The sequence below is a fragment of the Dermochelys coriacea genome, chromosome 2 (assembly GCF_009764565.3).
Source record: "Dermochelys coriacea isolate rDerCor1 chromosome 2, rDerCor1.pri.v4, whole genome shotgun sequence".
NCBI classification, from domain to species: Eukaryota; Metazoa; Chordata; order Testudines; family Dermochelyidae; genus Dermochelys; species Dermochelys coriacea.
The window spans coordinates 184,411,576-184,431,572 of NC_050069.1; the positions used below are offsets into that span (position 1 = coordinate 184,411,576).

At 41.6% G+C, this 19,997-nt stretch overlaps 1 protein-coding gene across 9 annotated transcripts in view; it reads left to right on the forward strand.

The window, feature by feature from the left end:
• The window catches only part of LRRFIP2 (LRR binding FLII interacting protein 2), a 153,498-nt gene that overhangs the window by 52,672 nt on the left and 80,829 nt on the right, over positions 1-19,997 (forward strand). Inside the window, exons 8-10 of one of the 9 annotated variants that reach the window (XM_043508815.1) lie at positions 6,976-7,017; positions 8,742-8,804; positions 10,575-10,649. The exons of the other annotated variants lie outside the window; for them this stretch is intronic. Of the exons in view, the coding sequence (XP_043364750.1) occupies positions 6,976-7,017; positions 8,742-8,804; positions 10,575-10,649 (180 nt within the window). The remainder of the gene's footprint in view (positions 1-6,975; positions 7,018-8,741; positions 8,805-10,574; positions 10,650-19,997) is intronic. 9 annotated transcript variants of the gene reach the window in all.

Consider the following 19,997-nt stretch of genomic DNA (forward strand, 5'->3'; position numbering starts at 1 on the left):
GACCTGGATGCTTTTGTGGCTTATGCATCACCAACAGATTGATTAACTAAGGCCTTGTCTACAGTACGAGATTAGGTCGAATTTATAGAAGTCGGCTTTGTAGAAAGCGTTTTTATACAGTCGATTGCATGTGTCCCCACACAAATGCTCTAAGTGCATGTAGTCGTGAGTGTGTATCCACAGAACCAAGGCAACCCTCGACTTACGGAGCGTTGCACTGTGGGTAGCGTTCCCACAGTCTCCACTGCCCATTTGAATTCTGGGTAGAAATCCCTGTGCCTGATGGGGCTAAAACATTGTCGCGCATGGTTCTGGGTACATATCGTCAGGCCCCCCTTCCCTCCCTCCGTGAAAGCAAGGGCAGACAATTGCTTTGCGCCTTTTTTGTGAGTTACCTGTGCAGACGCCATACCACGGCAATCATGGAGCCCGCTCAGCTAACCGTCACCGTATGTTTTCTGGGTGCTGGCAGACGTGGTACTACACAGCAGGCTGGCTGGGTGCTGGCTGCTAGCAGAAGATGATGGCCAGCAGTCATACTGCACTGTCTTCTGCTGAGCACCCAGGAGATGACGATGGCTAGCGGTCGTACTGCACAGTCTGCTGCCAGCAAGATGTATAAAGATAGATGAAGTGGATCAAAACAAGAAATAGACCAGATTTGTTTTGTATTCATTTTCTCCTCCCTCCCTCTGTGAAATCAACGGCCTGCTAAACCCAGTTTTGAGTTCTATCCTTGAGGTTTTGAGTTCTATCCTTGAGGGGGCCATTCAGTTTCTCGCAAAGCCACCCCCTTTGTTGATTTTAATTCCCTGTAAGCCAACCCTGTAAGCCATGTTGTCAGTCGCCCCTCCCTCCGCCAGAGCAATGGAAAACAATTGTTTTGCACCCTTTTCCCTGGATTTCCCAAGCAGGAGCAGATGCCATAGCACAGCAAGCATGGAGCCCGCTCAGCTCACCACAGCAATTATGACCATTGTAAACACCTCATGCATTATCGTGCAGCGTATGCAGAACCAGCACCTGAAAAACCAGGTGAGGAGGCGACGGCAGCGCAGTGATGAGGACATTGAACACATTTTTCTCTAAAACCGCGTTCCCCTGCAATTTGGAGATCATGGTATTAATGGGGCAGGCTCATGCCATGAAATGCTGATTCTGGGCCCGGGAAACAAGCACTATGCAGTCCCACCACTCAACAGAGTGGTGGGACTGCATAGTGTTGCAGGTCCGGGACAATTCCCAGTGGCTGCAAAACTTTCGCATGCATAAGGGCACTTTCATGGAACTTCATGACTTGCTTTCCCCTGACCTGAAGTGCAAGAATACCAAGATGAGAGCTGCCCTCACAGTTGAGAAGCAAGTGTCAATAGCCCTGTGGAAGCTTGCAACGCCAGACAGCTACTGGTCAGTCAGTAATCAATTTGGAGTGGGCAAATCTACTGTGAGGGTTGCTGTGATGCAAGTAGCCAACGCAATCACTGAGCTGCTGCTATCAAAGGTAGTGACTCTGGGAAATGTGCAGGTCATACTAGATGGCTTTGCTGCAATGGGATTCCCTAACTGTGATGGGGCTATAGATGGAATGCATATCCCTATCTTGGGACCGGACCACCAGGGCAGCCAGTACATAAACCGCAAGGGGTACTTTTCAACGATGCTGTAAGCATTGGTGGATCACAAGGGACGTTTCACCAACATCCATGTGGGATGGCCGGGAAAGGTTCATGACGCTTGCGTCTTCAGGAACTCCAGTCTGTTTAAATGGCTGCAGGAAGGGATTTACTTCCCAGACCAGAAAATAACCGTTAGGGATGTTGAAATGCCTATAGTTATCCTTGGGGACCCAGCCTACCCCTTAATGCCCTGGCTCATGAGCTGTACACAGGCACCCTGGACAGTAGTCAGGAGCTGTTCAACTATAAGCTGAGCAAGTGCAGAATGGTGGTAGAGTGTGCATTTGGATGTTTAAAGGGTCGCTGGCACAGTTTACTGACTCGCTCAGACCTCAGCGAAACCAATATTCCCATTGTTATTGCTGCTTGTTGTGTGCTCCACAATCTCTGTGAGAGTAAGGGGGAGACGTTTATGGTGGGGTGGGAGGTTGATGCAAATCGCCTGGCTACTGAATACGTGCAGCCAGACACCAGGGCAGTTAGAAGAGCACAGCAGGTAGTGGTGCACATCAGAGAAGCTTTGAAAACCAGTTTTTCGTGACTGGCCAGGGTACTGTGTGACACTTCTGTTTGTTTCTCCTTGATGAAAACCCGCCCCCTTGGTTGACTCTAATTCCCTGTAAGCCACCCGCCCTCCCGCCTTCGATCACAGCTTGCTTGCAAAGGAAATAAAGTCACTATCGTTTAAAAACATGTATTCTTTATTAATTGATTATAAAAATAGGGAGATAACTCACAAGGTTGCCCGGCTGGGATGTGGGAGGAGGGAAGGAAAAGGCCACTTTAAAACTGGTTGAATACCAGCTTTCTGTTGCTTGGGCTGTCCACTGGGGTGGAGCGGTTAGGTGCCCGGAGCCTCCCACGCAGCGTTCTTGGGCGTCTGGGTGAAGAGGCTATGGCACTTGGCGAGGAGGGAGGGCGGTTAAGCTGGGGCTACAGCGGCAGTCTGTGATCCTGCCGCCGTTCATGAACCTCCACCAGACGCCGGAGCATGTTCATTTGATCCCGCAGTATCCCCAGCGTTTCCTCATGTCTCCTCTGATCTTCCTGCCACCACCTCTCCTCATATTCATTGGCCACCATCCTGTACTCTGCTATTGTGTCCCTCCACACACACTGTCAGTGCTGGACGACTGCATGAGCTCAGAGAACATTTCATTGCTCGTGCGTTTTTTTTTTTTTTGCCGCCTTATCTGAGAGAGCCTCTAGGGCGGAGGAGGGAGGCTTGGAACATTTTGCAGCTGCTGGAGGGGAAAAAAGGGAATGAAGTATTTAAAAAGATACATTTTACAGAACAATGGCTATACTCTTTCACGGTGAACACCATTATTCACATTAAATAGCACATGATATTGGTACAAGGTCACATTTTGCATCTTGTATTGAGTGCCTGCAGTTTTGGTATTGGAGATCACACACGCAGGGCCGGGCAACAGAATTCGGCTCGCAGGTGCCATGGTAAGCCATAGTCTTTTGGCTTCTGCAACCTTCATGACAGCAGCCCCCTCCTTTCCCATACCAAGCAAAGCTCATTGAGTTGGCCATTTACTACTGCAGTTTTCCTATTAACGTGCAGCAGCAGAAACCAAACTAACCCCCTCCCCGCATCCAATTCTCTGGGATGATCGCTTTTCCCCTCCCCCCACCACCTGGCTGGTATAAGGGAAGATCCCTGCTAGCCAAATGTGAACAGCTCAGCGCCAATGGCCCCCCATCCCACCGCGTGGCTAACTGAAGGGAGGCTTTCTTTTCAGCCACAGGCAAACAGCCCAGTTGGAATGGCCACCTCTGAATGTCCCCTTAATCAAATTCACCTATTTCAACCAGGTTACCATGAACGATATCACACTCCTGAGGATAACACAGAGAGATAAAAAATGGATGTTGCTTGAATGCCAACGAACACCAGGACCATACGCTGCCAGGCTTTGTCATGCAATGATACCAGATTACTTGCTACTAGCATGGCGTGGTAAAGTGTCCTACCATGGAGGACGGAATAAGGCTGCTCTTCCCCAGGAACCTTCTGCAAAGGCTTTTAGAGTACCTCCAGGAGAGCTTCATGGAGATGTCCCTGGAGGATTTCCACTCCATCCCCGGACACATTAACAGACTTTTCCAGTAGGAGTACTGGCCATGACTGCATCCCAAGTCCTCAGGGCTACTTAATCATTAAAAAACGCTTGCTTTTATAACATGTATTATATTTAAAAAGGTATATTCACCAGAGGTCCCTTCTCTAGCTTCGTTGGTTTGGGAGGATATTTCAGTCAAGGTGTTAAAAAGATCCTTGCTGTCAGGGAGAACGGTGTGCTCTCCCCAAGCTCCTCGTCCTCCTCCTCATCTTCCCCATCTGCAAAATCCTCAGGCATGGCGGAGAGTATCCCATCCTCTGAGTCCACGGACGAGGTGGGGTAGTGGTGGCAGTCCCCCCCTAAAATTGCATGCAGCTCAGCGTAGAAGTGGCATGCCTGGGGCTCTGTCCTGGAGCGTCCGTTTGATTCTTTTGGTTTTCTGGTATGCTTGTCTGAGCTCCTTAAGTTTCACGTGGCACTGTGTTGCATCCCTGATGTAGCTTCTGTCCCTCATGGCCTTGGAGATTTTTTGAAATGTTTTGGCATTTTGTCTTTTGGAACGTAGTTCTGATAGCACGGATTCCTCTCCCCATACAGCGATCAGATCCACTATCTCCCGTTTGGTCCATACTGGAACTCTTTTTTTGATTCTGGGACTGCATGGTCACCTGTGCTGATGAGCTAGTCAGGCCAATCATGAAATGAGATTCAAGTTTTTCAGGGCTTTTCCTGTACACCTGGCCAGTGCATCCGAGTTCAGAGCGCTGTCCAGAGTGGTCACAATGGTGCACTGTGGGATAGCTCCCGGAGGCCAATACCTTCGAATTGCGTCCACACTAACCCTAATTCGAAATGGCGATGTTGATTTCAGCGCTAATCCTCTCGTTGGGGAGGAGTACAGAAATCGGTTTTAAGAGTCCTTTATGTCGAAAAATGGCTTCGTTGTGTGGATGGGTGCAGGCTTAATTCAGATTTAACACTGCTAAATCTGACATAAACTCGTAGTGTAGACCAAGTCTAAGTTACAGTTGTGGAATCTTGAAAAATGTATAACCCAGAAAGAACAGATTTAGTTTCATATCCCAGGACTAACACTTAAAAAAAAAATATCATTGTATCTGAAAATTGAGCAAATCTGATGTCTGGTATTGCGAGACAGTAAGCACGCAACCCTACAACTAAAATACTGTTTTACGGAGTCATTTTCCAGAGTTTTTCCACATTCTCATACAGCTATTGTAACAGAATTTGTGTAAATATTTAAAGTTCTGATATTCAAGCAGTATGAAAACTGGTCATGTAGGGCTAGCTTACTGTTGTCACAAATCATCTCACTTTTCAGTAGGGCTGTCAAACGATTAATCGTACTGTTGAATAACAATAGAGTACCATGTATTTAAATATTTTTGGATGTTTTCTACATTTTCAAATATATTGATTTCAATTACAACACAGAATACAAAGTGTACAGTACTCACTTTATTTGTTTTTTATTATAAATATTTTCACTGTAAAAAATAAAAGAAATAGTATATTTCAATTCACCTGATACAAGTACTGTAGTGCAATCTCTTTATAATGAAAGTTGAACTTACAAGTGTAGAATTATGTACAAAAAATAACTGCATTCAAAAATAAAACAATGTAAAACTTTAGAACCTACAAGTCCACTCAGTCCTACTTCAACCAATTGCTCAGATAAACAAGTTTGGTTACAATTTGCAGGATTTAATGCTGCCCACATCTTGTTTACAATGCCACCTGAAAGTGGGAACAGGCGTTTGCATGGCACTGTTGTAGCCAACATCACAAGACACTTGCGTGCCAGATATGCTAAAGATTCATACGTTCCTTCATGCTTCAACCACCATTCCAGAAGACATGTGGATGACGGGTTCTTCTTGATAATGATCCAAAGCAAAGGGGACTGACGCATGTTTGTTTTCATCATCTGAGTCAGATACCACCAGCAGAAGGTTAATTTTCTTTTTTGGCGGTTCGGGTTCTGTAGTTTCTGCCTCAGATGTTGCTCTTTTAGCATGCTTCTAAAGCATGCTCCACACCTCGTCTCTCTCAGATTTTGGAAAGCACTTCAGATTCTTAATTCTTGGGTCGAGTGCTGTATCTATCTTTAGAAATCTCACATTGTACCTTCTTTGCATTTTGTCAAATCCGCAGTGAAAGTGTTCTTAAAATGAATGTGTGCTGGGTCATCATCCGAGACTGCTATAATATGAAATATATAGCAGAATATGTGTGAAACGGAACAGGAAACATACAATTCTCCCCCGAGGAGTTCAGTAACAAATTTAATTAATGCGTGCTCTTTTTAACGAGCATCATCAGCATGGAAGCATGTCCTCGGGAATGCTGGCCGAAGCATGAAGGAGCATATGAATCTTTAGCATATTGGCATGTAAATACCTTGCAACGCTGACTATAAAAGGGCCATGTGAATGCCTATTCTCACTTGTAAATGACAATGTAAATAAGAAACAGTCAGCAGTATCTTCCATAAATTTAAACAAACTTGTTTGTCTTTACCAATTGGCTGAACGAGAAGTAGGACTGAGTAGACTTGTAGGCGTTAAAGTTTTTTGCATTGTTTTCTTTTTGAGTGCAGTTATGTAACACAAAAAAAATCTACGTTTGTAAGTTACACTTTCATGATAAAGAGATTGCACTATAATACTTGTATGACGTGAATTGAAAAATACTATTTCTTTTGTTTATCATTTTTACAGGGCAAATATTTGTAATAAATAATATAAAGTGAGCACTGTACACTTTGTATTCTGTGTTGTAATAGAAATAAATGTATTTGAAAATGTAGAAAAAAATCCAAAAATATTTAATAAACTGCAATTGATATTCTATTGTTTAACAGTGCAATTAATTGATTATTTTTTAATAATTTTTTGTTAATCGCGTGAGTTAGCTTCCATTTGCACAATTTTAGCAGTGTGCTATAAAATAGCCATTCTAATTTTTTAAAAAAATCTATTTTCCCTCAAAAATGCCAGTTTGTGATGCATAATATTCCTTAGTGTGAATTTTGACTTGTACTCAGTAAATCTAGGATTCTTTTAATCCTCTTAATTTTTGGCTACTACTTTATTGATATTAATATTTTTAGATTTTTATTTTTTTTCTATCCTGATTTCCTGTTGTCTTGGCATTCTGAAATTCTTCTTTCTTCACCGTTGGTTTACCATACCTTTTAGTGTGATGGTGGGAAGGATAGATCTACAAGACATTCTCTCTCAGTGTGTAGATAATTTGACTTTATATGAATCAAGGTTACTTTCAAAAGACCTGATCACATTAATTTTGAATGATTGTGAGCTCTTAAAAATTATCACTAAATTCACATCTTACCTACTGTGTTCTCAGTTAGGAAATGATTACAAATGTAACTATTTTGGAAGGGTGCATGTATAACTACTTTTCTGACCAAAAAATGAAGATACAGAATATAGAATTTTAAATCTAAATAACCATCTGTATGTGTCACTCATTGTTAAATTTCTATTTTAAGGTAATATTATAGTAGCATTATCATTATTGTTCTGAAGAGCATGGTATTGGCATGGGGTTCCTTTAAAGTCTTTTCTACTTATCTCTGCCATTTAAAAATATTACCTCCATTTAACTTGGCATACAAATTAGACTAAGGAAACATACATTTTCAAAAACTAATTATTATTGTGCATCAAAATATACTAATTTATGATAACTGCTAATGCCCTGATCTTGCAACTTGTTCCACCTAGGCACAACCCTGCGCCCGTACTGGCTGCTGCTATGGCCCTAAAATAGTGGGGTGAGCTGCCAGCTCATCTACACTAGGACTCGCAAAGTTGCTTATATCTGTGGGATAGAAGTAGTATTTTGAATAGTGGAAAATCTGTTTTTAAAAAAAAAATTACATAGAATATACACAGAAGGAGAGGTGTTCTGATGACTGGAAAGCACTTCATACATCAGTTAGGGGCAAATACTATTGAGGCAAATAATACAGAGGAGGTTCACACATGACAGAGCCCTGCTTGTCAGGGGTTGCCATTGTGCAGCAAGGATTTGTGGCCAAGACTAGTTGATCTGCTAAGTGCAATCTAAATGGTTCACCATCTACCCCGCAGCCTCATTAGCACAAGCATTACCGAGGCCACATCAGCTTTTAGCCTGGAGCCAGCTCAAAGACCTATCCAGGAAGGATTTCTTCTGCTTCTCATTGCAGAACCTGCTGTGTCTGATGCTTGGTCTCTAAGTAATTCATGTCTCTTGATTCAGACTCTGTAAATGCAGAAAGAAAAGATTGTACCTGTTACATTTGGGTCACAAAATCATAATGGCTAGATACAACAACCACAAAAAAGCTTAAATTCTCAAACTCAGGGATCAGGGTATCTGATTCCTTAATTTAAAAAATTATTCCCATTTACCATTCCTGCTTGGAAGTAAGTTAAGCTGGGTTTTTGCAGATCCCTTTAAGCAGAGACAAGAATCAAATATTTTTGTTACTAACATGAACCTGTAAACAAACCAGAAACTACATTTTCTTAAACAGTGATGATTAACACCCATAAACTTTGAATAAACCATGACATAGATTAAGTAGGTGAAAGGAATAAACACTTCATAAACTTTTATCTTTTAAGCTTATTTTTTCAATTTTGCACATTTTACTTTTTTGAGAACTACTGTGAATATTGAACACTGGTTGTCTTTACTGGATAACTCAAGACAGGTAAAGTTGCAGTCACACTCATCTGACCCTTCTTTTGGGTTTAGTGATATGAGCAACCTGCATCTGGTATTTTGGCCCAATCCCCATTCCTCTCACGAGGTAAGTCAGTGTTTTCTATGGCCATGCTCATCTAGAATGGTAAGCATTTTGTTAAGAATTGCATGTTGCTTCTTTTATTATGCTCTGATGTTGAAGATGCTGTTATTGGTTAGTGTTGACTTTCTAAATTTTTATTTCTAGAATCATGCTTACAGTGACTCTCACGGTATAAGGAAGTCTTCTAGTTCCCATAAAGATCTGTTGGTTAGTGTTCTTATGCAATATTTGTTATTAATATACCAAATAAGTACAGAGGGTCCTGTAAATTCTATATATGTTTACTATACTGGGGCTATGCATGTCTTGGTTTATAGTAAAAGAAATCTAGGTGACTTATGTGATGCTATGAGCCAAATTCTGCTCTGAATTTGGCCCATACCAAATCTGAATTGATTGCAGCTCCAATTGTATCAGCAGAATTGTGTCTACTACTCAGAGCAGAATTTAAATCCTATACAAAGAGATCTTTGCTAAGCTTTTGGAAATATTTGCAATAGTAATACTTCTGTGGATGAAAATTTATTTTCAGCTTTTTCATTTGGTTTCATTTAATTTGCTCTGTGGGGACAGAGGAACTACTTCATATCTACCCCCTGTCTCTATCAGTTATGAGTATTTTAAATTCTGTTGCGCAGGTTAGGTTTACCAAAAACATTTGACACCATATCAGTGAATTTGTTGAAAAATATGTTGAGATTATTGTGATCTCCAGAAAGTGGTTGTAGAATGTCAAAGTATACAATTTAAACAAATAAGATATTGACAGGAAATCTTTAATTAAAAAAATACATATATTTAGGATGGTATTTTCAAAAGGTCCCAGCCCTGATAAATGAGTCATTGATTAAATGGGCACAGAGTTAAGCCACCTTTGAAAAATCCCACCTTGAATCTATACTTTTCTCTCAGTACTGAAATATTTTCTTATTTTCACAGCACTGTATAGTTTGCCACATTTTTAAAAACGCTACTCTTGCCAAAGAACCATAATTTGCTACATCCCAATATACTTGTTCTTGCATGCTGTCTCTCTTGTGAGTGCATGAAGACAAATATAGCCAATTTGGCAAATGGATGTGCATATATTGTTCTTTTACTCCCCATTGAGTTGCACTGATTCCAATGGAAATATGGATCAGTGCTTTTTGATCCCTTTAAACACACACACTTTTATAGTTAAGAAAGTAGGGGGCTAAATTCCACAATGTAGATAATCAGAAATGTAATCAATAAGCTTTGAATGTGTTTCTCTGAGAACAGTGGTGTAAGAAAGATAGTTAGGACCCGATCCTGCACACGCTTAGTACATGTTTAACTCCACTAGGAGCATCAGTGGGACTATTCACAGTTGTAAAGTTAAGCGTATGTAAAGCTAAGCATATGCTTATGTGTTTGCCGGGTTGATGCCTGGTTTATTAAATATTTTCACTGGTGTTTTGAAGATGTAGTGAAGATACAGACTGTTACATACTTATGAATTCTCTCTTTTCAAATTCTGATTCAACAAATTATCTAATGGAAACAGATTAAACAAATAAGCATAAGTGTGTTCTGATTTATTATTATTCGATGCACCTTAGAGACTAACAGACTAACACGGCTGCTACTCTGAAACCTGTCATTATTATTTGATGTTGTCAAGTTTTTGAAGTAGTAATTATTCACTTTTCAGGTTTTTCAGGGACATTTCTTAGTTTTGCATGGGGCAAAAAACAAACCCATATTTTCTTCTCCTGGCTGGATGAGGCTTTTTTAAAAATGTGTCAGCATTTTCCATAATTTTTTAAAGAGTACTTTTTTTTTAAAGAAACTGACATTTTTCCTACAGAAAATTGCACCAATTTTGAGCCCTGGCCCTAAAAAAAATGAGGGATAACTTTTAATGTCTGTTTACAAGTTTGGGGATGTCTGGGCATCATTGTGGTTTAATTCTTGTTCACAATAACTTTCTGAACAATTTTTTGTTTTTTACAGAGTGGATTTTACCATGACCAAAGAAATTATAGCAGCCTTAAACATAGCAAACCAATCTCTACCCACCATACTCGGGTCTGTCTGTACTTTGGTTTCTGCTTAATTATTATGCACGTTTTTTTCCTCTTAAGCTTCTGGAGTATTAAAACTAATATAAGCATAACTCCAAATGCTTGCTTAATTTTTAACATTGTTGCTCCGATGAATTTATGAGGGACTGTTCTCTGTCACTGTAGAGCTTGATGAATAACGTAGAAGCAGTTTTGTTTCCTGCATGTTTTGAGATACATTTTAAGTCATTTAGGTTATGAATTATTACTATATGTTTGATTTTACATTGAGTTTAAAGTTTACTTATATGCTTTTCAAGGCCAGCTTTAACTGAATTGCCTAGGCAAACTAGGGAAATGGTTCAGAATAATAAGCAAGGCCAAAAATTAAATTTTTACAGTTTTCTGTAAAGTAATTATTTATTTTGATTTGTGAAATGTGCCTAAATTAAATAACCTTTCTATTATCTTAAGCCATTATGATTAGTCTATTTTACTTGATCCAACTTCTTTACAGCTTTATAAATATAAATTGGTACTAAAAATAAAACTTTTCTGCTCATCTTTCCTTATCTTGGTAAAACATTAGTCCTCAAGTTCGTAACTAGCCCAACAGACTTTCCCAAGATGTGACATTTCTTGTGCTGCTTTGAGTGATTGCAGACGTGTATTCCACTCAAGTATTTGCACACCAAAGCCAGAGAACTTTGCCTAGCAATACCCTTAGGCGTGATACTTTTGCCCTCTGGCCCCTTAGCTATTTGAGAGCAGCACCATACTGATCCCTTTCAGTTCTTTCTTACTGCTTCCAGCCAGGGCCAGATTAACGCAGGAGCTTTAGGGGCTGCAGCGTAGGGCCTCTGGCTAAGCGAGGTCCCGCAAAAATAAATCCATAGTTATATACACTTCAGTAGTCACCAACCCATCTATTGCGGTGCCTCAGCCAGTCGATCACAATCTCTGGGCTGCTAAAAGGCCAGCAGCGCAGCAGGGGTCAGGCAGGCGCCCTGTATGCTGTGGCCCCACGCCGCTCCTGGAAGCAGCTGGCTGCTGGCACGTCTCTGTGGCCCCTTGTTCGGGGGAGGCAGCTCCTTGTACTGCCCCTGCTGCCAGCACCATCCCTGCAGCTCAGCCAATGGGAGCTGCAGAGGCGGCACTTGTGGGCATGGGCAGCGCACGGAGACACGCTGTCCCCTTCCCCCAGGTTCGCACAGAGACATGCCAGCAGCCGGCTGCTTCTGGGAGCAGTGTGGGGCTGCTGCGCTGCCAGCTGGGAGCCGCCTGTGGTAAGCACCTCATGGACGGAGCCTGCACCTTGCACCCCCTCCTGTACCCCAGCACTCTGCCCCAGTCTGGAGCCCTCTCCTGCATGCAAACTCCCTCCTAGAAAGAAACTAATATAACAGCTGCTCTAAGGTAAGAAGTAGGCTATTTTGAATTAAGCTAATTATACTGTACATGTTTTAAGACTGAAATGTAACCACAGAACGGCCTTATGTTAATTAAAAGGCAAGTTTAGTATAGCGTTAATAGCCTCGATGCAATAATTTGGATAATCTTATTTTAAATTAGGAAAAAGACTTGTATACAGTGGCCCCATAAAATCTCTAATGATTGGAGAATTGCTAATACAGTACCTATTTTTAAGAAAGGAAAAAAAAGTGATCCGGGTAACTACAGGCCAGTTAGTTTGACATCTGTAGTATGCAAGGTCCTGGAAAAAATTTTGAGGGAGAAATTAGTTAAGGACATTGAAGTCAATGGTAAATGGGACAAAATGCAACATGGTTTTACAAAAGGTAGATCGTGCCAAACCAACCTGATCTCCTTTTTTGACAAAATAACAGATTTTTTAGATAAAGGAAACGCAATGGATTTAATTTACCTAGATTTCAGTAAGGCATTTGATACCGTGCCACATGGGGAATTTAGTTAAATTGGAGAAGATGGGGATCAATATGAACATCAAAAGGTGGACAAGGAATTGGTTAAAGGGGAGACTGCAATGGGTCCTACTGAAAAGCGAACTGTCAAGCTGGAGGGAGGTTACCAGTGGAGTTCCTCAGGGATTGGTTTTGGGACCAATCTTATTTAATCTTCTTATTACTGACCTTGGCACAAAAAGTGGGAGTGTGCTAATAAAGTTTGCAGATGATACAAAGCTGGGAGGTATTGCCAATTCAGAGAAGGATCGGGATATTACACAGGAGGATCTGGATGACCTTGTAAACTGGAGTCATAGTAATAGGATGAAATTTAATAGTGAGAAGTGTAAGGTTATGCATTGAGGGATTAATAACAAGAATTTTAGTTATAAGCTGGGGACGCATCAATTAGAAGTAACGGAAGAGGAGAAGGACCTTGGAGTATTGGTTGATCATAGGATGACTATGAGTTGCCAATGTGATATGGCTGTGAAAAAAGCTAATGCGGTTTTGGGATGCATCAGAAGAGGCATTTCCAGTAGGGATAAGGAGGTTTTAGTACCATTATACAAGGCACTGGTGAGACCTCACCTAGAATACTGTGTGCAGTTCTGGTCTCCCATGTTTAAAAAGGATGAATTCAAACTGGAGCAGGTACAGAGAAGGGCTACTAGGATGATCCGAGGAATGGAAAACTTGTCTTATGAAGGGAGACTTAAGGAGCTTGGCTTGTGTAGCCTAACTAAAAGAAGGTTGAGGGGAGATATGATTGCTCTCTCTAAATATATCAGAGGGATAAATACAGGAGAGGGAGAGGAATTATTTCAGCTCAGCACCAATGTGGACACAAGAACAAAAGGGTATAAACTGGCCACCAGGAAGTTTAGACTTGAAATTAGACGAAGGTTTCTAACCATCAGAGGAGTGAAGTTTTGGAATAGCCTTCCAAGGGAAGCAGTGGGGGCAAAAGATCTATCTGGTTTTAAGATTCTACTGGATAAGTTTATGGAGGAGATGGTATGATGGGATAATGTGATTTTGGTAATTAATTGATCTTTAAATATTCAGGGTAAATAGGCCTAATCCCCTGAGATGGGATATTAGATGGATGGGATCTGAGTTACCCAGGAAAGAATTTTCTGTAGTATCTGGTTGGTGAATCTTGCCCATATGCTCAGGGTTTAACTGATTGCCATATTTGGGGTCGGGAAGGAATTTTCCTCCAGGGCAGATTGGAGAGGCCCTGGAGGTTTTTCGCCTTCCTCTGTAGCATGGGGCATGGTTGACTTGAGGGAGGCTTCTCTGCTCCTTGAAGTCTTTAAGCCATGATTTGAGGACTTCAATAGCTCAGACATAGGTGAGGTTTTTCGTAGGAGTGGGTGGGTGAGATTCTGTGGCCTGCGTTGTGCAGGAGGTCGGACTAGATGATCAGAATGGTCCCTTCTGACCTTAGTATCTATGAATCTAACAGTCCCGTGCCCACAGGAGAGTTAATCCGGCCCTGCTTCCGTCTTCAATCAGAGTGCTCAACGTGGCTTTTACCTCAGGCTTTGTTTCACAGTGCTGTATGTGGCTTTTTCGTCCTGTATGTAGTTATTGCTTGTATTTGGTTTAGTAGTACCCTTAGGTTTAGTTTATTAATACATAGGATTTTGCCCATTGTGATGCCCTCTCCAGGGCTTAACCACTGCCTATAATGTGGGATAACTTTCCCCAGTAGCAACCCCCATACTCTTATCAGTTGTGCCTTGAGGAAGGGCATGTTGTTCCATCTGTTCGTTAGAGAGAAGGCATGTGGCCAGAAACTTTTGCTTGAAGTAGTACCTTCTGGAGCAGGCCCTGAGGCTTTCAGCATTGGGGACCTCCACAACATCAGCTCCAACGCCCAAGGGCATCTGAACAGACATGGGTTTTTGGCCACATTTAGATTCCTCTCCCAGGAGGAAGAGAGACTGTTGTTCTCTGTCTGGTATTTCTAAAGAATAGTCTCATAAAACGGGCCAGGGCTGTTCCAGAGCTAGGAGAGGTTCCTCCCCTTCTAAGAGGATTGCAGACTGGCACCATGATTTATCCAGTATGTGAGAGAGCAGGGCTGCTCACAGATACTGAGACAAAAGCAAGTGGACTCCATACCATTGACTCTGATATCATCCGTGGGGCATCCATTGAGTCTGGTACTGATGGCATCAGTGTCTGCACTGACTCTTTCAACTCCTGTGATGTATCTGGCAGTATTGGATTTGATTAGCCTTTCTGTTCCTGACTCTCCACTAATTCAGGAATGTTCAGAGGTGATGGCTTCTTTGGTGTTGTTGGCCCCATCTGGGCTGGTGGTTGCAGACTTGGCATTATTGTTGCACCGTCTTCTGAGCCTCCTACAATTCAGGGTGTAGAGTTGCGGTTGCCTGCCTTTTTGGTACCCAGGGGCTTGTCAGCACAGGGTACTGTCTTTGGTGCCAATGACTACTTCAGCACACACTGCACCTGTGGGACTGGTGCCAGCTTGAACTTCAGTATTGACATCTTCTCCTCTACCAAGTGTGAGTGCGAGGCCCCATCATTCCTTAAAGCACCAACTGCTTTATCTTTGTTGGTAATGATGCATCCTACATTCCAAACTTTGGATGAGTCTGGACATTTACAGGCCCCTTAGGGAGGGGCTTCTCCAGTACCTGTGGACTACTTAGAAAGTTATTCAGGGTTGGGCTCAGAGACCTCTTCCTCCTCGCCCTCACCTTCTTGATATTGCTCATGGTCATTGAGCATCACTTTCAGTACTGAGATTGGCACTGTTTCAGAGTAGTAGTCGTGTTAGTCTGTATCGGCAAAAAGAAAAGGAGTACTTGTGGCACCTTAGAGACTAACAAATTCATTTGAGCATAAATTTTTGTGAGCTACAGCTCACTTCATCAGATGCATGCTCTCCCAATAAATGAACCGATCCTGGAACCTGCCAAGACTCTATGGAACACCCCAGTGATGTTGTGACCCACAGCAAAAAGTACTGTATGCCTATGAATGATTGTTTCTGTTCGAATCCAGCACTTAACTTTCTTGTGGTAATGGCCGTTAATGAGAGGTTAAGATGGAGAGATGCAAGTCAACACCAAAGGACAAGGGCTGTAAAAGACTGGACTATTTAGGGAGGAAAATTTATTCTACTTCATCCTTAGAAATGTGTGTTGCCAATCAGCAAGCACTTTTATTGAAGTGTGACTTTATAATTGGGAAGTGATAGCAAAATTTACAGATAAGTTGCCAGACTCCTCCAGAAAAGAGTTTTAAGGTTTTCATGGTGGAAGGCCATCTAATGGCGAAGACATCACTACAGTCAGCTTTGGACATGACAGATGCTTCCTCTAGGGTTATAGCCTCTGCTGTAACAATGAGAAGGGCATCATGATTGCAGAACTCTGGTATAGCTTCTGAGGATCAATAGATGATTGAGTACTTACCTTTTTGACTTTTGAGATACATTGCATTCATTGGGGATTTTTATTCTGTCAATAAAGAGGTTTTGCTTCCTAGGGCAACAGCAGCAATATTGACCTCTGGTTCTTCAGTTGAATTATTCTCACTAAACAGGAGGGTGAAGGTCTTATTGCCTCAATTTCAACCATTCAGACTGTCTTTAATCAGTTTCAGGAAAACCGTCAATTTGACTCTTCAAGGTTTACAATCCAGTTACCAAGCTTCAAGTCATTTCTTTCCCATCTTGGGGCAGGCTATCACATGTCTACAGGGCTTGTGAGTCAATAACTGTGGACAAGTGAGTCTTAGGCACTCTGGGACTGGGTTATGCCATTCAATTCCTGTCCATTCCTTCTTCCCACTCTCCTACCCTGTCCCTTTTTGGGGACCCCCTTATGAGTCTCTGCTCCTTTAGCAGGTGCAGATTCTCCAGGCTTCAAAGGCTAAAGAGGAAGTTCTCCTTCAGAATTGGGGAAAGGGATTTTATTCATGATCCTTCCTGATCCAAGTCCAAGGTAGGAGTGCAACCTATCCTGGATCTCCTTGATCTCAACAAGTACATCAACTACATGAGATACTTCATGGTTATCAAGTATCAGAGCAGTAGCTGTGTTAGTTTGGATCTGTAAAAGCGGCAAAGAGTCCTGTGGCACCTTTATAGACCAACAGATGTATTGGAGCATAAGCTTTCGTGGGTGAATATCCACTTCGTTGGATGCATGAAGTGGGTATTCACCCACAAAAGCTTATGCTCCAATATGTCTGTTGGTCTATAAGGTGCCACAGGACTCTTTGCCGCTTTCATGGTTATCGTAGCTTATCGTAGCTCTCCTTGCTTTGAATCATACTAACTGTTTTTCCTCCCTCGATCTTCAGGATGCTTACTTCCATGTGGCTATTTTCCCAAGCCACAGGAGGTTTCTCGGATTTGTAGTAACCGGTCTACATTATTAGTACACTGTTTCCCTTTTTCCTTGGCTCCACGAGGATTTACCAAAAGTGTGACTGTTTTAGCAGTATATCTCAGCAGAAGAGGAATTCATGTTTTTCTATACCTGGATGATTTTTTAGTGAGGGGCAAATCCAGAGACCAAGTCCCCTGTCTTGTCCAGTTCACATTGCATCTCTTTGATAATCTGGATCTGATTTTGAACAAAGAGACGTCAACGTTAATACCAACACAAAAAATCAAATTCATTGAGCCCTACTAGACTCTAAGGGCGTTTCTGCCGAACGAACAATTTTAAGAAGTTTGTCACTTATGCATGTCTCTGCTCTCATCTTTCAATTATGATACATGTACATCTGAGATTGCTAGGCTATAACATGGCATGAATTTGTGGTCCAGCTCGCAAGATTGCGCCTTTGACCTCGAGAGATCATCTTGTCCAGTCCCCTGCATTCGTGGCAGGACTAAGTATTATCTAGATGGCCTACTGCAGGTGCCACTGCCATCCTCAAGTCCCTACAGTGGTGGACAGATCAGATCAAATCAGTATGGGTGAGGGTGATTCCTTTGCCCATCCTCCTCTGGTCATCTTCAATGTCCACAGAACAGGAAGTGTCCCTTTGTATCAACATCCTGGAGTTTTGAGCCATTTACAATGCATGCAGAACTTTTTGGTCACAGATCAAGGACACTGTTTCATATAGTTACTAATAACACCACAGTGTATTATGTGAACAAGCAGGAAGGAGCACAGTCCAGCTTTGTTAGGAAGCAATAAAATTTTGGCAGTAAATGAGTGTCTGTGGGAATGTTGCTCTCCTTCATGCAGCGCTGCCATGAGTGCAGCGGACTGGACAAGATGATCTCTTGAGGTCAAAGATGCAACCTTGACAGGTGTAAGGCAGGGGTGCGTCCTGTCTCCTTTTTTGTTTATGCTACTCATCAACTATGTATTAAAACAATGCGACAGTGATACATATGGCCTAAAATGGAAAAATTCAAGGCTATTTGATCTAGTCTTTGCTGACATCGCTCTTATCAATGAAGATGCCAACAGATTACAAAAATGGACAAAACAAGTAAAAGAAGTAATGGAGAAGATACAGTGCAAAGAAATGTAAAGTCATGTTAATGGAGAAAGGGACAGAAATCAAAATTGAAGATGAGAAACTGGAGAAGGTGGACAATTTCACGTATCTTGGAAGTACCATCAGCCAAGATGGTACTAGTTCAGAGGAAATAAGAAAAGCTGCATTTGGAAGACTCAAAAACATCTAGCAACTCAAAAACGTCTCCCTTAAGACAAAACTGAACATGTACAAAACAATTGTTATTGCCATCACAACATATAGCAGTGAGATGTGGCAATTTACCAGGAAAGATAAGCGAAAGCTGGATTCATTTCATCACAAATGTCTGAGAAGAATATTGGGAATAACATATAGAGATAGGAAGACAAATGAAGAAGTCAAAAATTACTGGACAAGGCACCCTCTCGCAAATCTACAAAAGAAGACATCAGCGGCTGGGACATGTGCTGAGAATGGAAAAAGAACGCTTACCAAATACTGCTCTTGAATGGAAGGCAGAAAACGCAAGAAGAAAGAGAGGAAGACCACGAATAACATGGAAACAGTTCTGAACGACATCAAGCACCTCAACATGAAATGGGAAGATTTGGAGAGAAGGGCAGTTGACAGGCAAAGATGGCAAATGTGGGTAGTCCAATGTGTAGCAAAGCACGGGATGGACTAAGGCAGTAAGAAGACAGGACGCACCCCTGCCTTACACCTGTCTTGATGTTGAATGGCTTACTCAATCCACTTTCCATTTTAATGCAGTATTTTGAGTTGGCGTAGAATACCTTCATAATAATTAATTGTGTTGGAATTCCATATTGTTCCACAATTTTCCACATTCTCTGTTTACACTATTGAATGCCTTTTGAAAGTCCACAAAATTGATGGCAAGACTGCCTTGGAATTCAATTGTGTTCTCAATAAACAGTCATAAGGTGAAAATCATGTCTGTGCACGATCTCCCTTGTCTAAATCCAGATTGTTGTTCACGTAGGATGGTATCCATCTTTCCTTTCATTCTGTTCAAGAGGACTGCTGCTAATATTTTTCCTGTGACATAGAAGTGTTACTCCCTTCCAATTTGAACAATTGTAACTTTAGATCACCTTTCTTTGGTAACTTGCTTATGATACTAAGAGTTCATTCTTCCGGCACTTTCTCCTCCATCCATATTTTGTGCACAGCAAACAGATGACTGATTCCACATCTTCATCTCCATATTTAAGCATATATATTCATCTCAGGATGAATGCCGTCCAAACCAGGTGCCTTGTTGTTTTTCAGCTTCTGCAATGCTTTTGTTACTTAATGCCCAGATTGGAAACGAAAGAAGAGGGAAACAGTCATCAGCCCTCATATAACTGGAACAACATCAGACAATGGCATAAAACTTCTTGAATTTTGTGCTGAAAACAATCTTAGCATCTGCAATTCTTTCTTCCAACATAAACATGCACAAAAAGACACGGATTTCATCAGATGGCAGTACACAAAATGAGGACAAGGCACCCTCTCACAAATAATCTGTGTTAGTCAGAGGTGGAAAACATCGTTGTTAGACACGAGTATTCAGAGGAGCAGATATAGGGAGCAATCACTATTTGCTTAAAGCCAACATCAAATTTAAATTTAAAACACTTAGAAAGAACAGACTCAGATTATTCAATACACAGAAACTACAAGGTTTCAGGATACAAAAAGTGTACTGGATAGAGGTCAAGAATAGGTTTGAGGCCCTTAATGATCTTGAAGAAAACAAAGTGGAAAAATACTGGGATCTTTTCAAAACAGCTATGCTAGAAGTAGCTGGAAAGATAATTGGTAGAAAGAGAGGAAGCAATAAAGAACAGTGGATCTCAGAAGAAGCATAAAAATTATAAATAAAAGAAAACTAAAGGCTCTAGTACTAAAACGTGACTGACGAAACAAAGATCCTAAGCCACATTCAA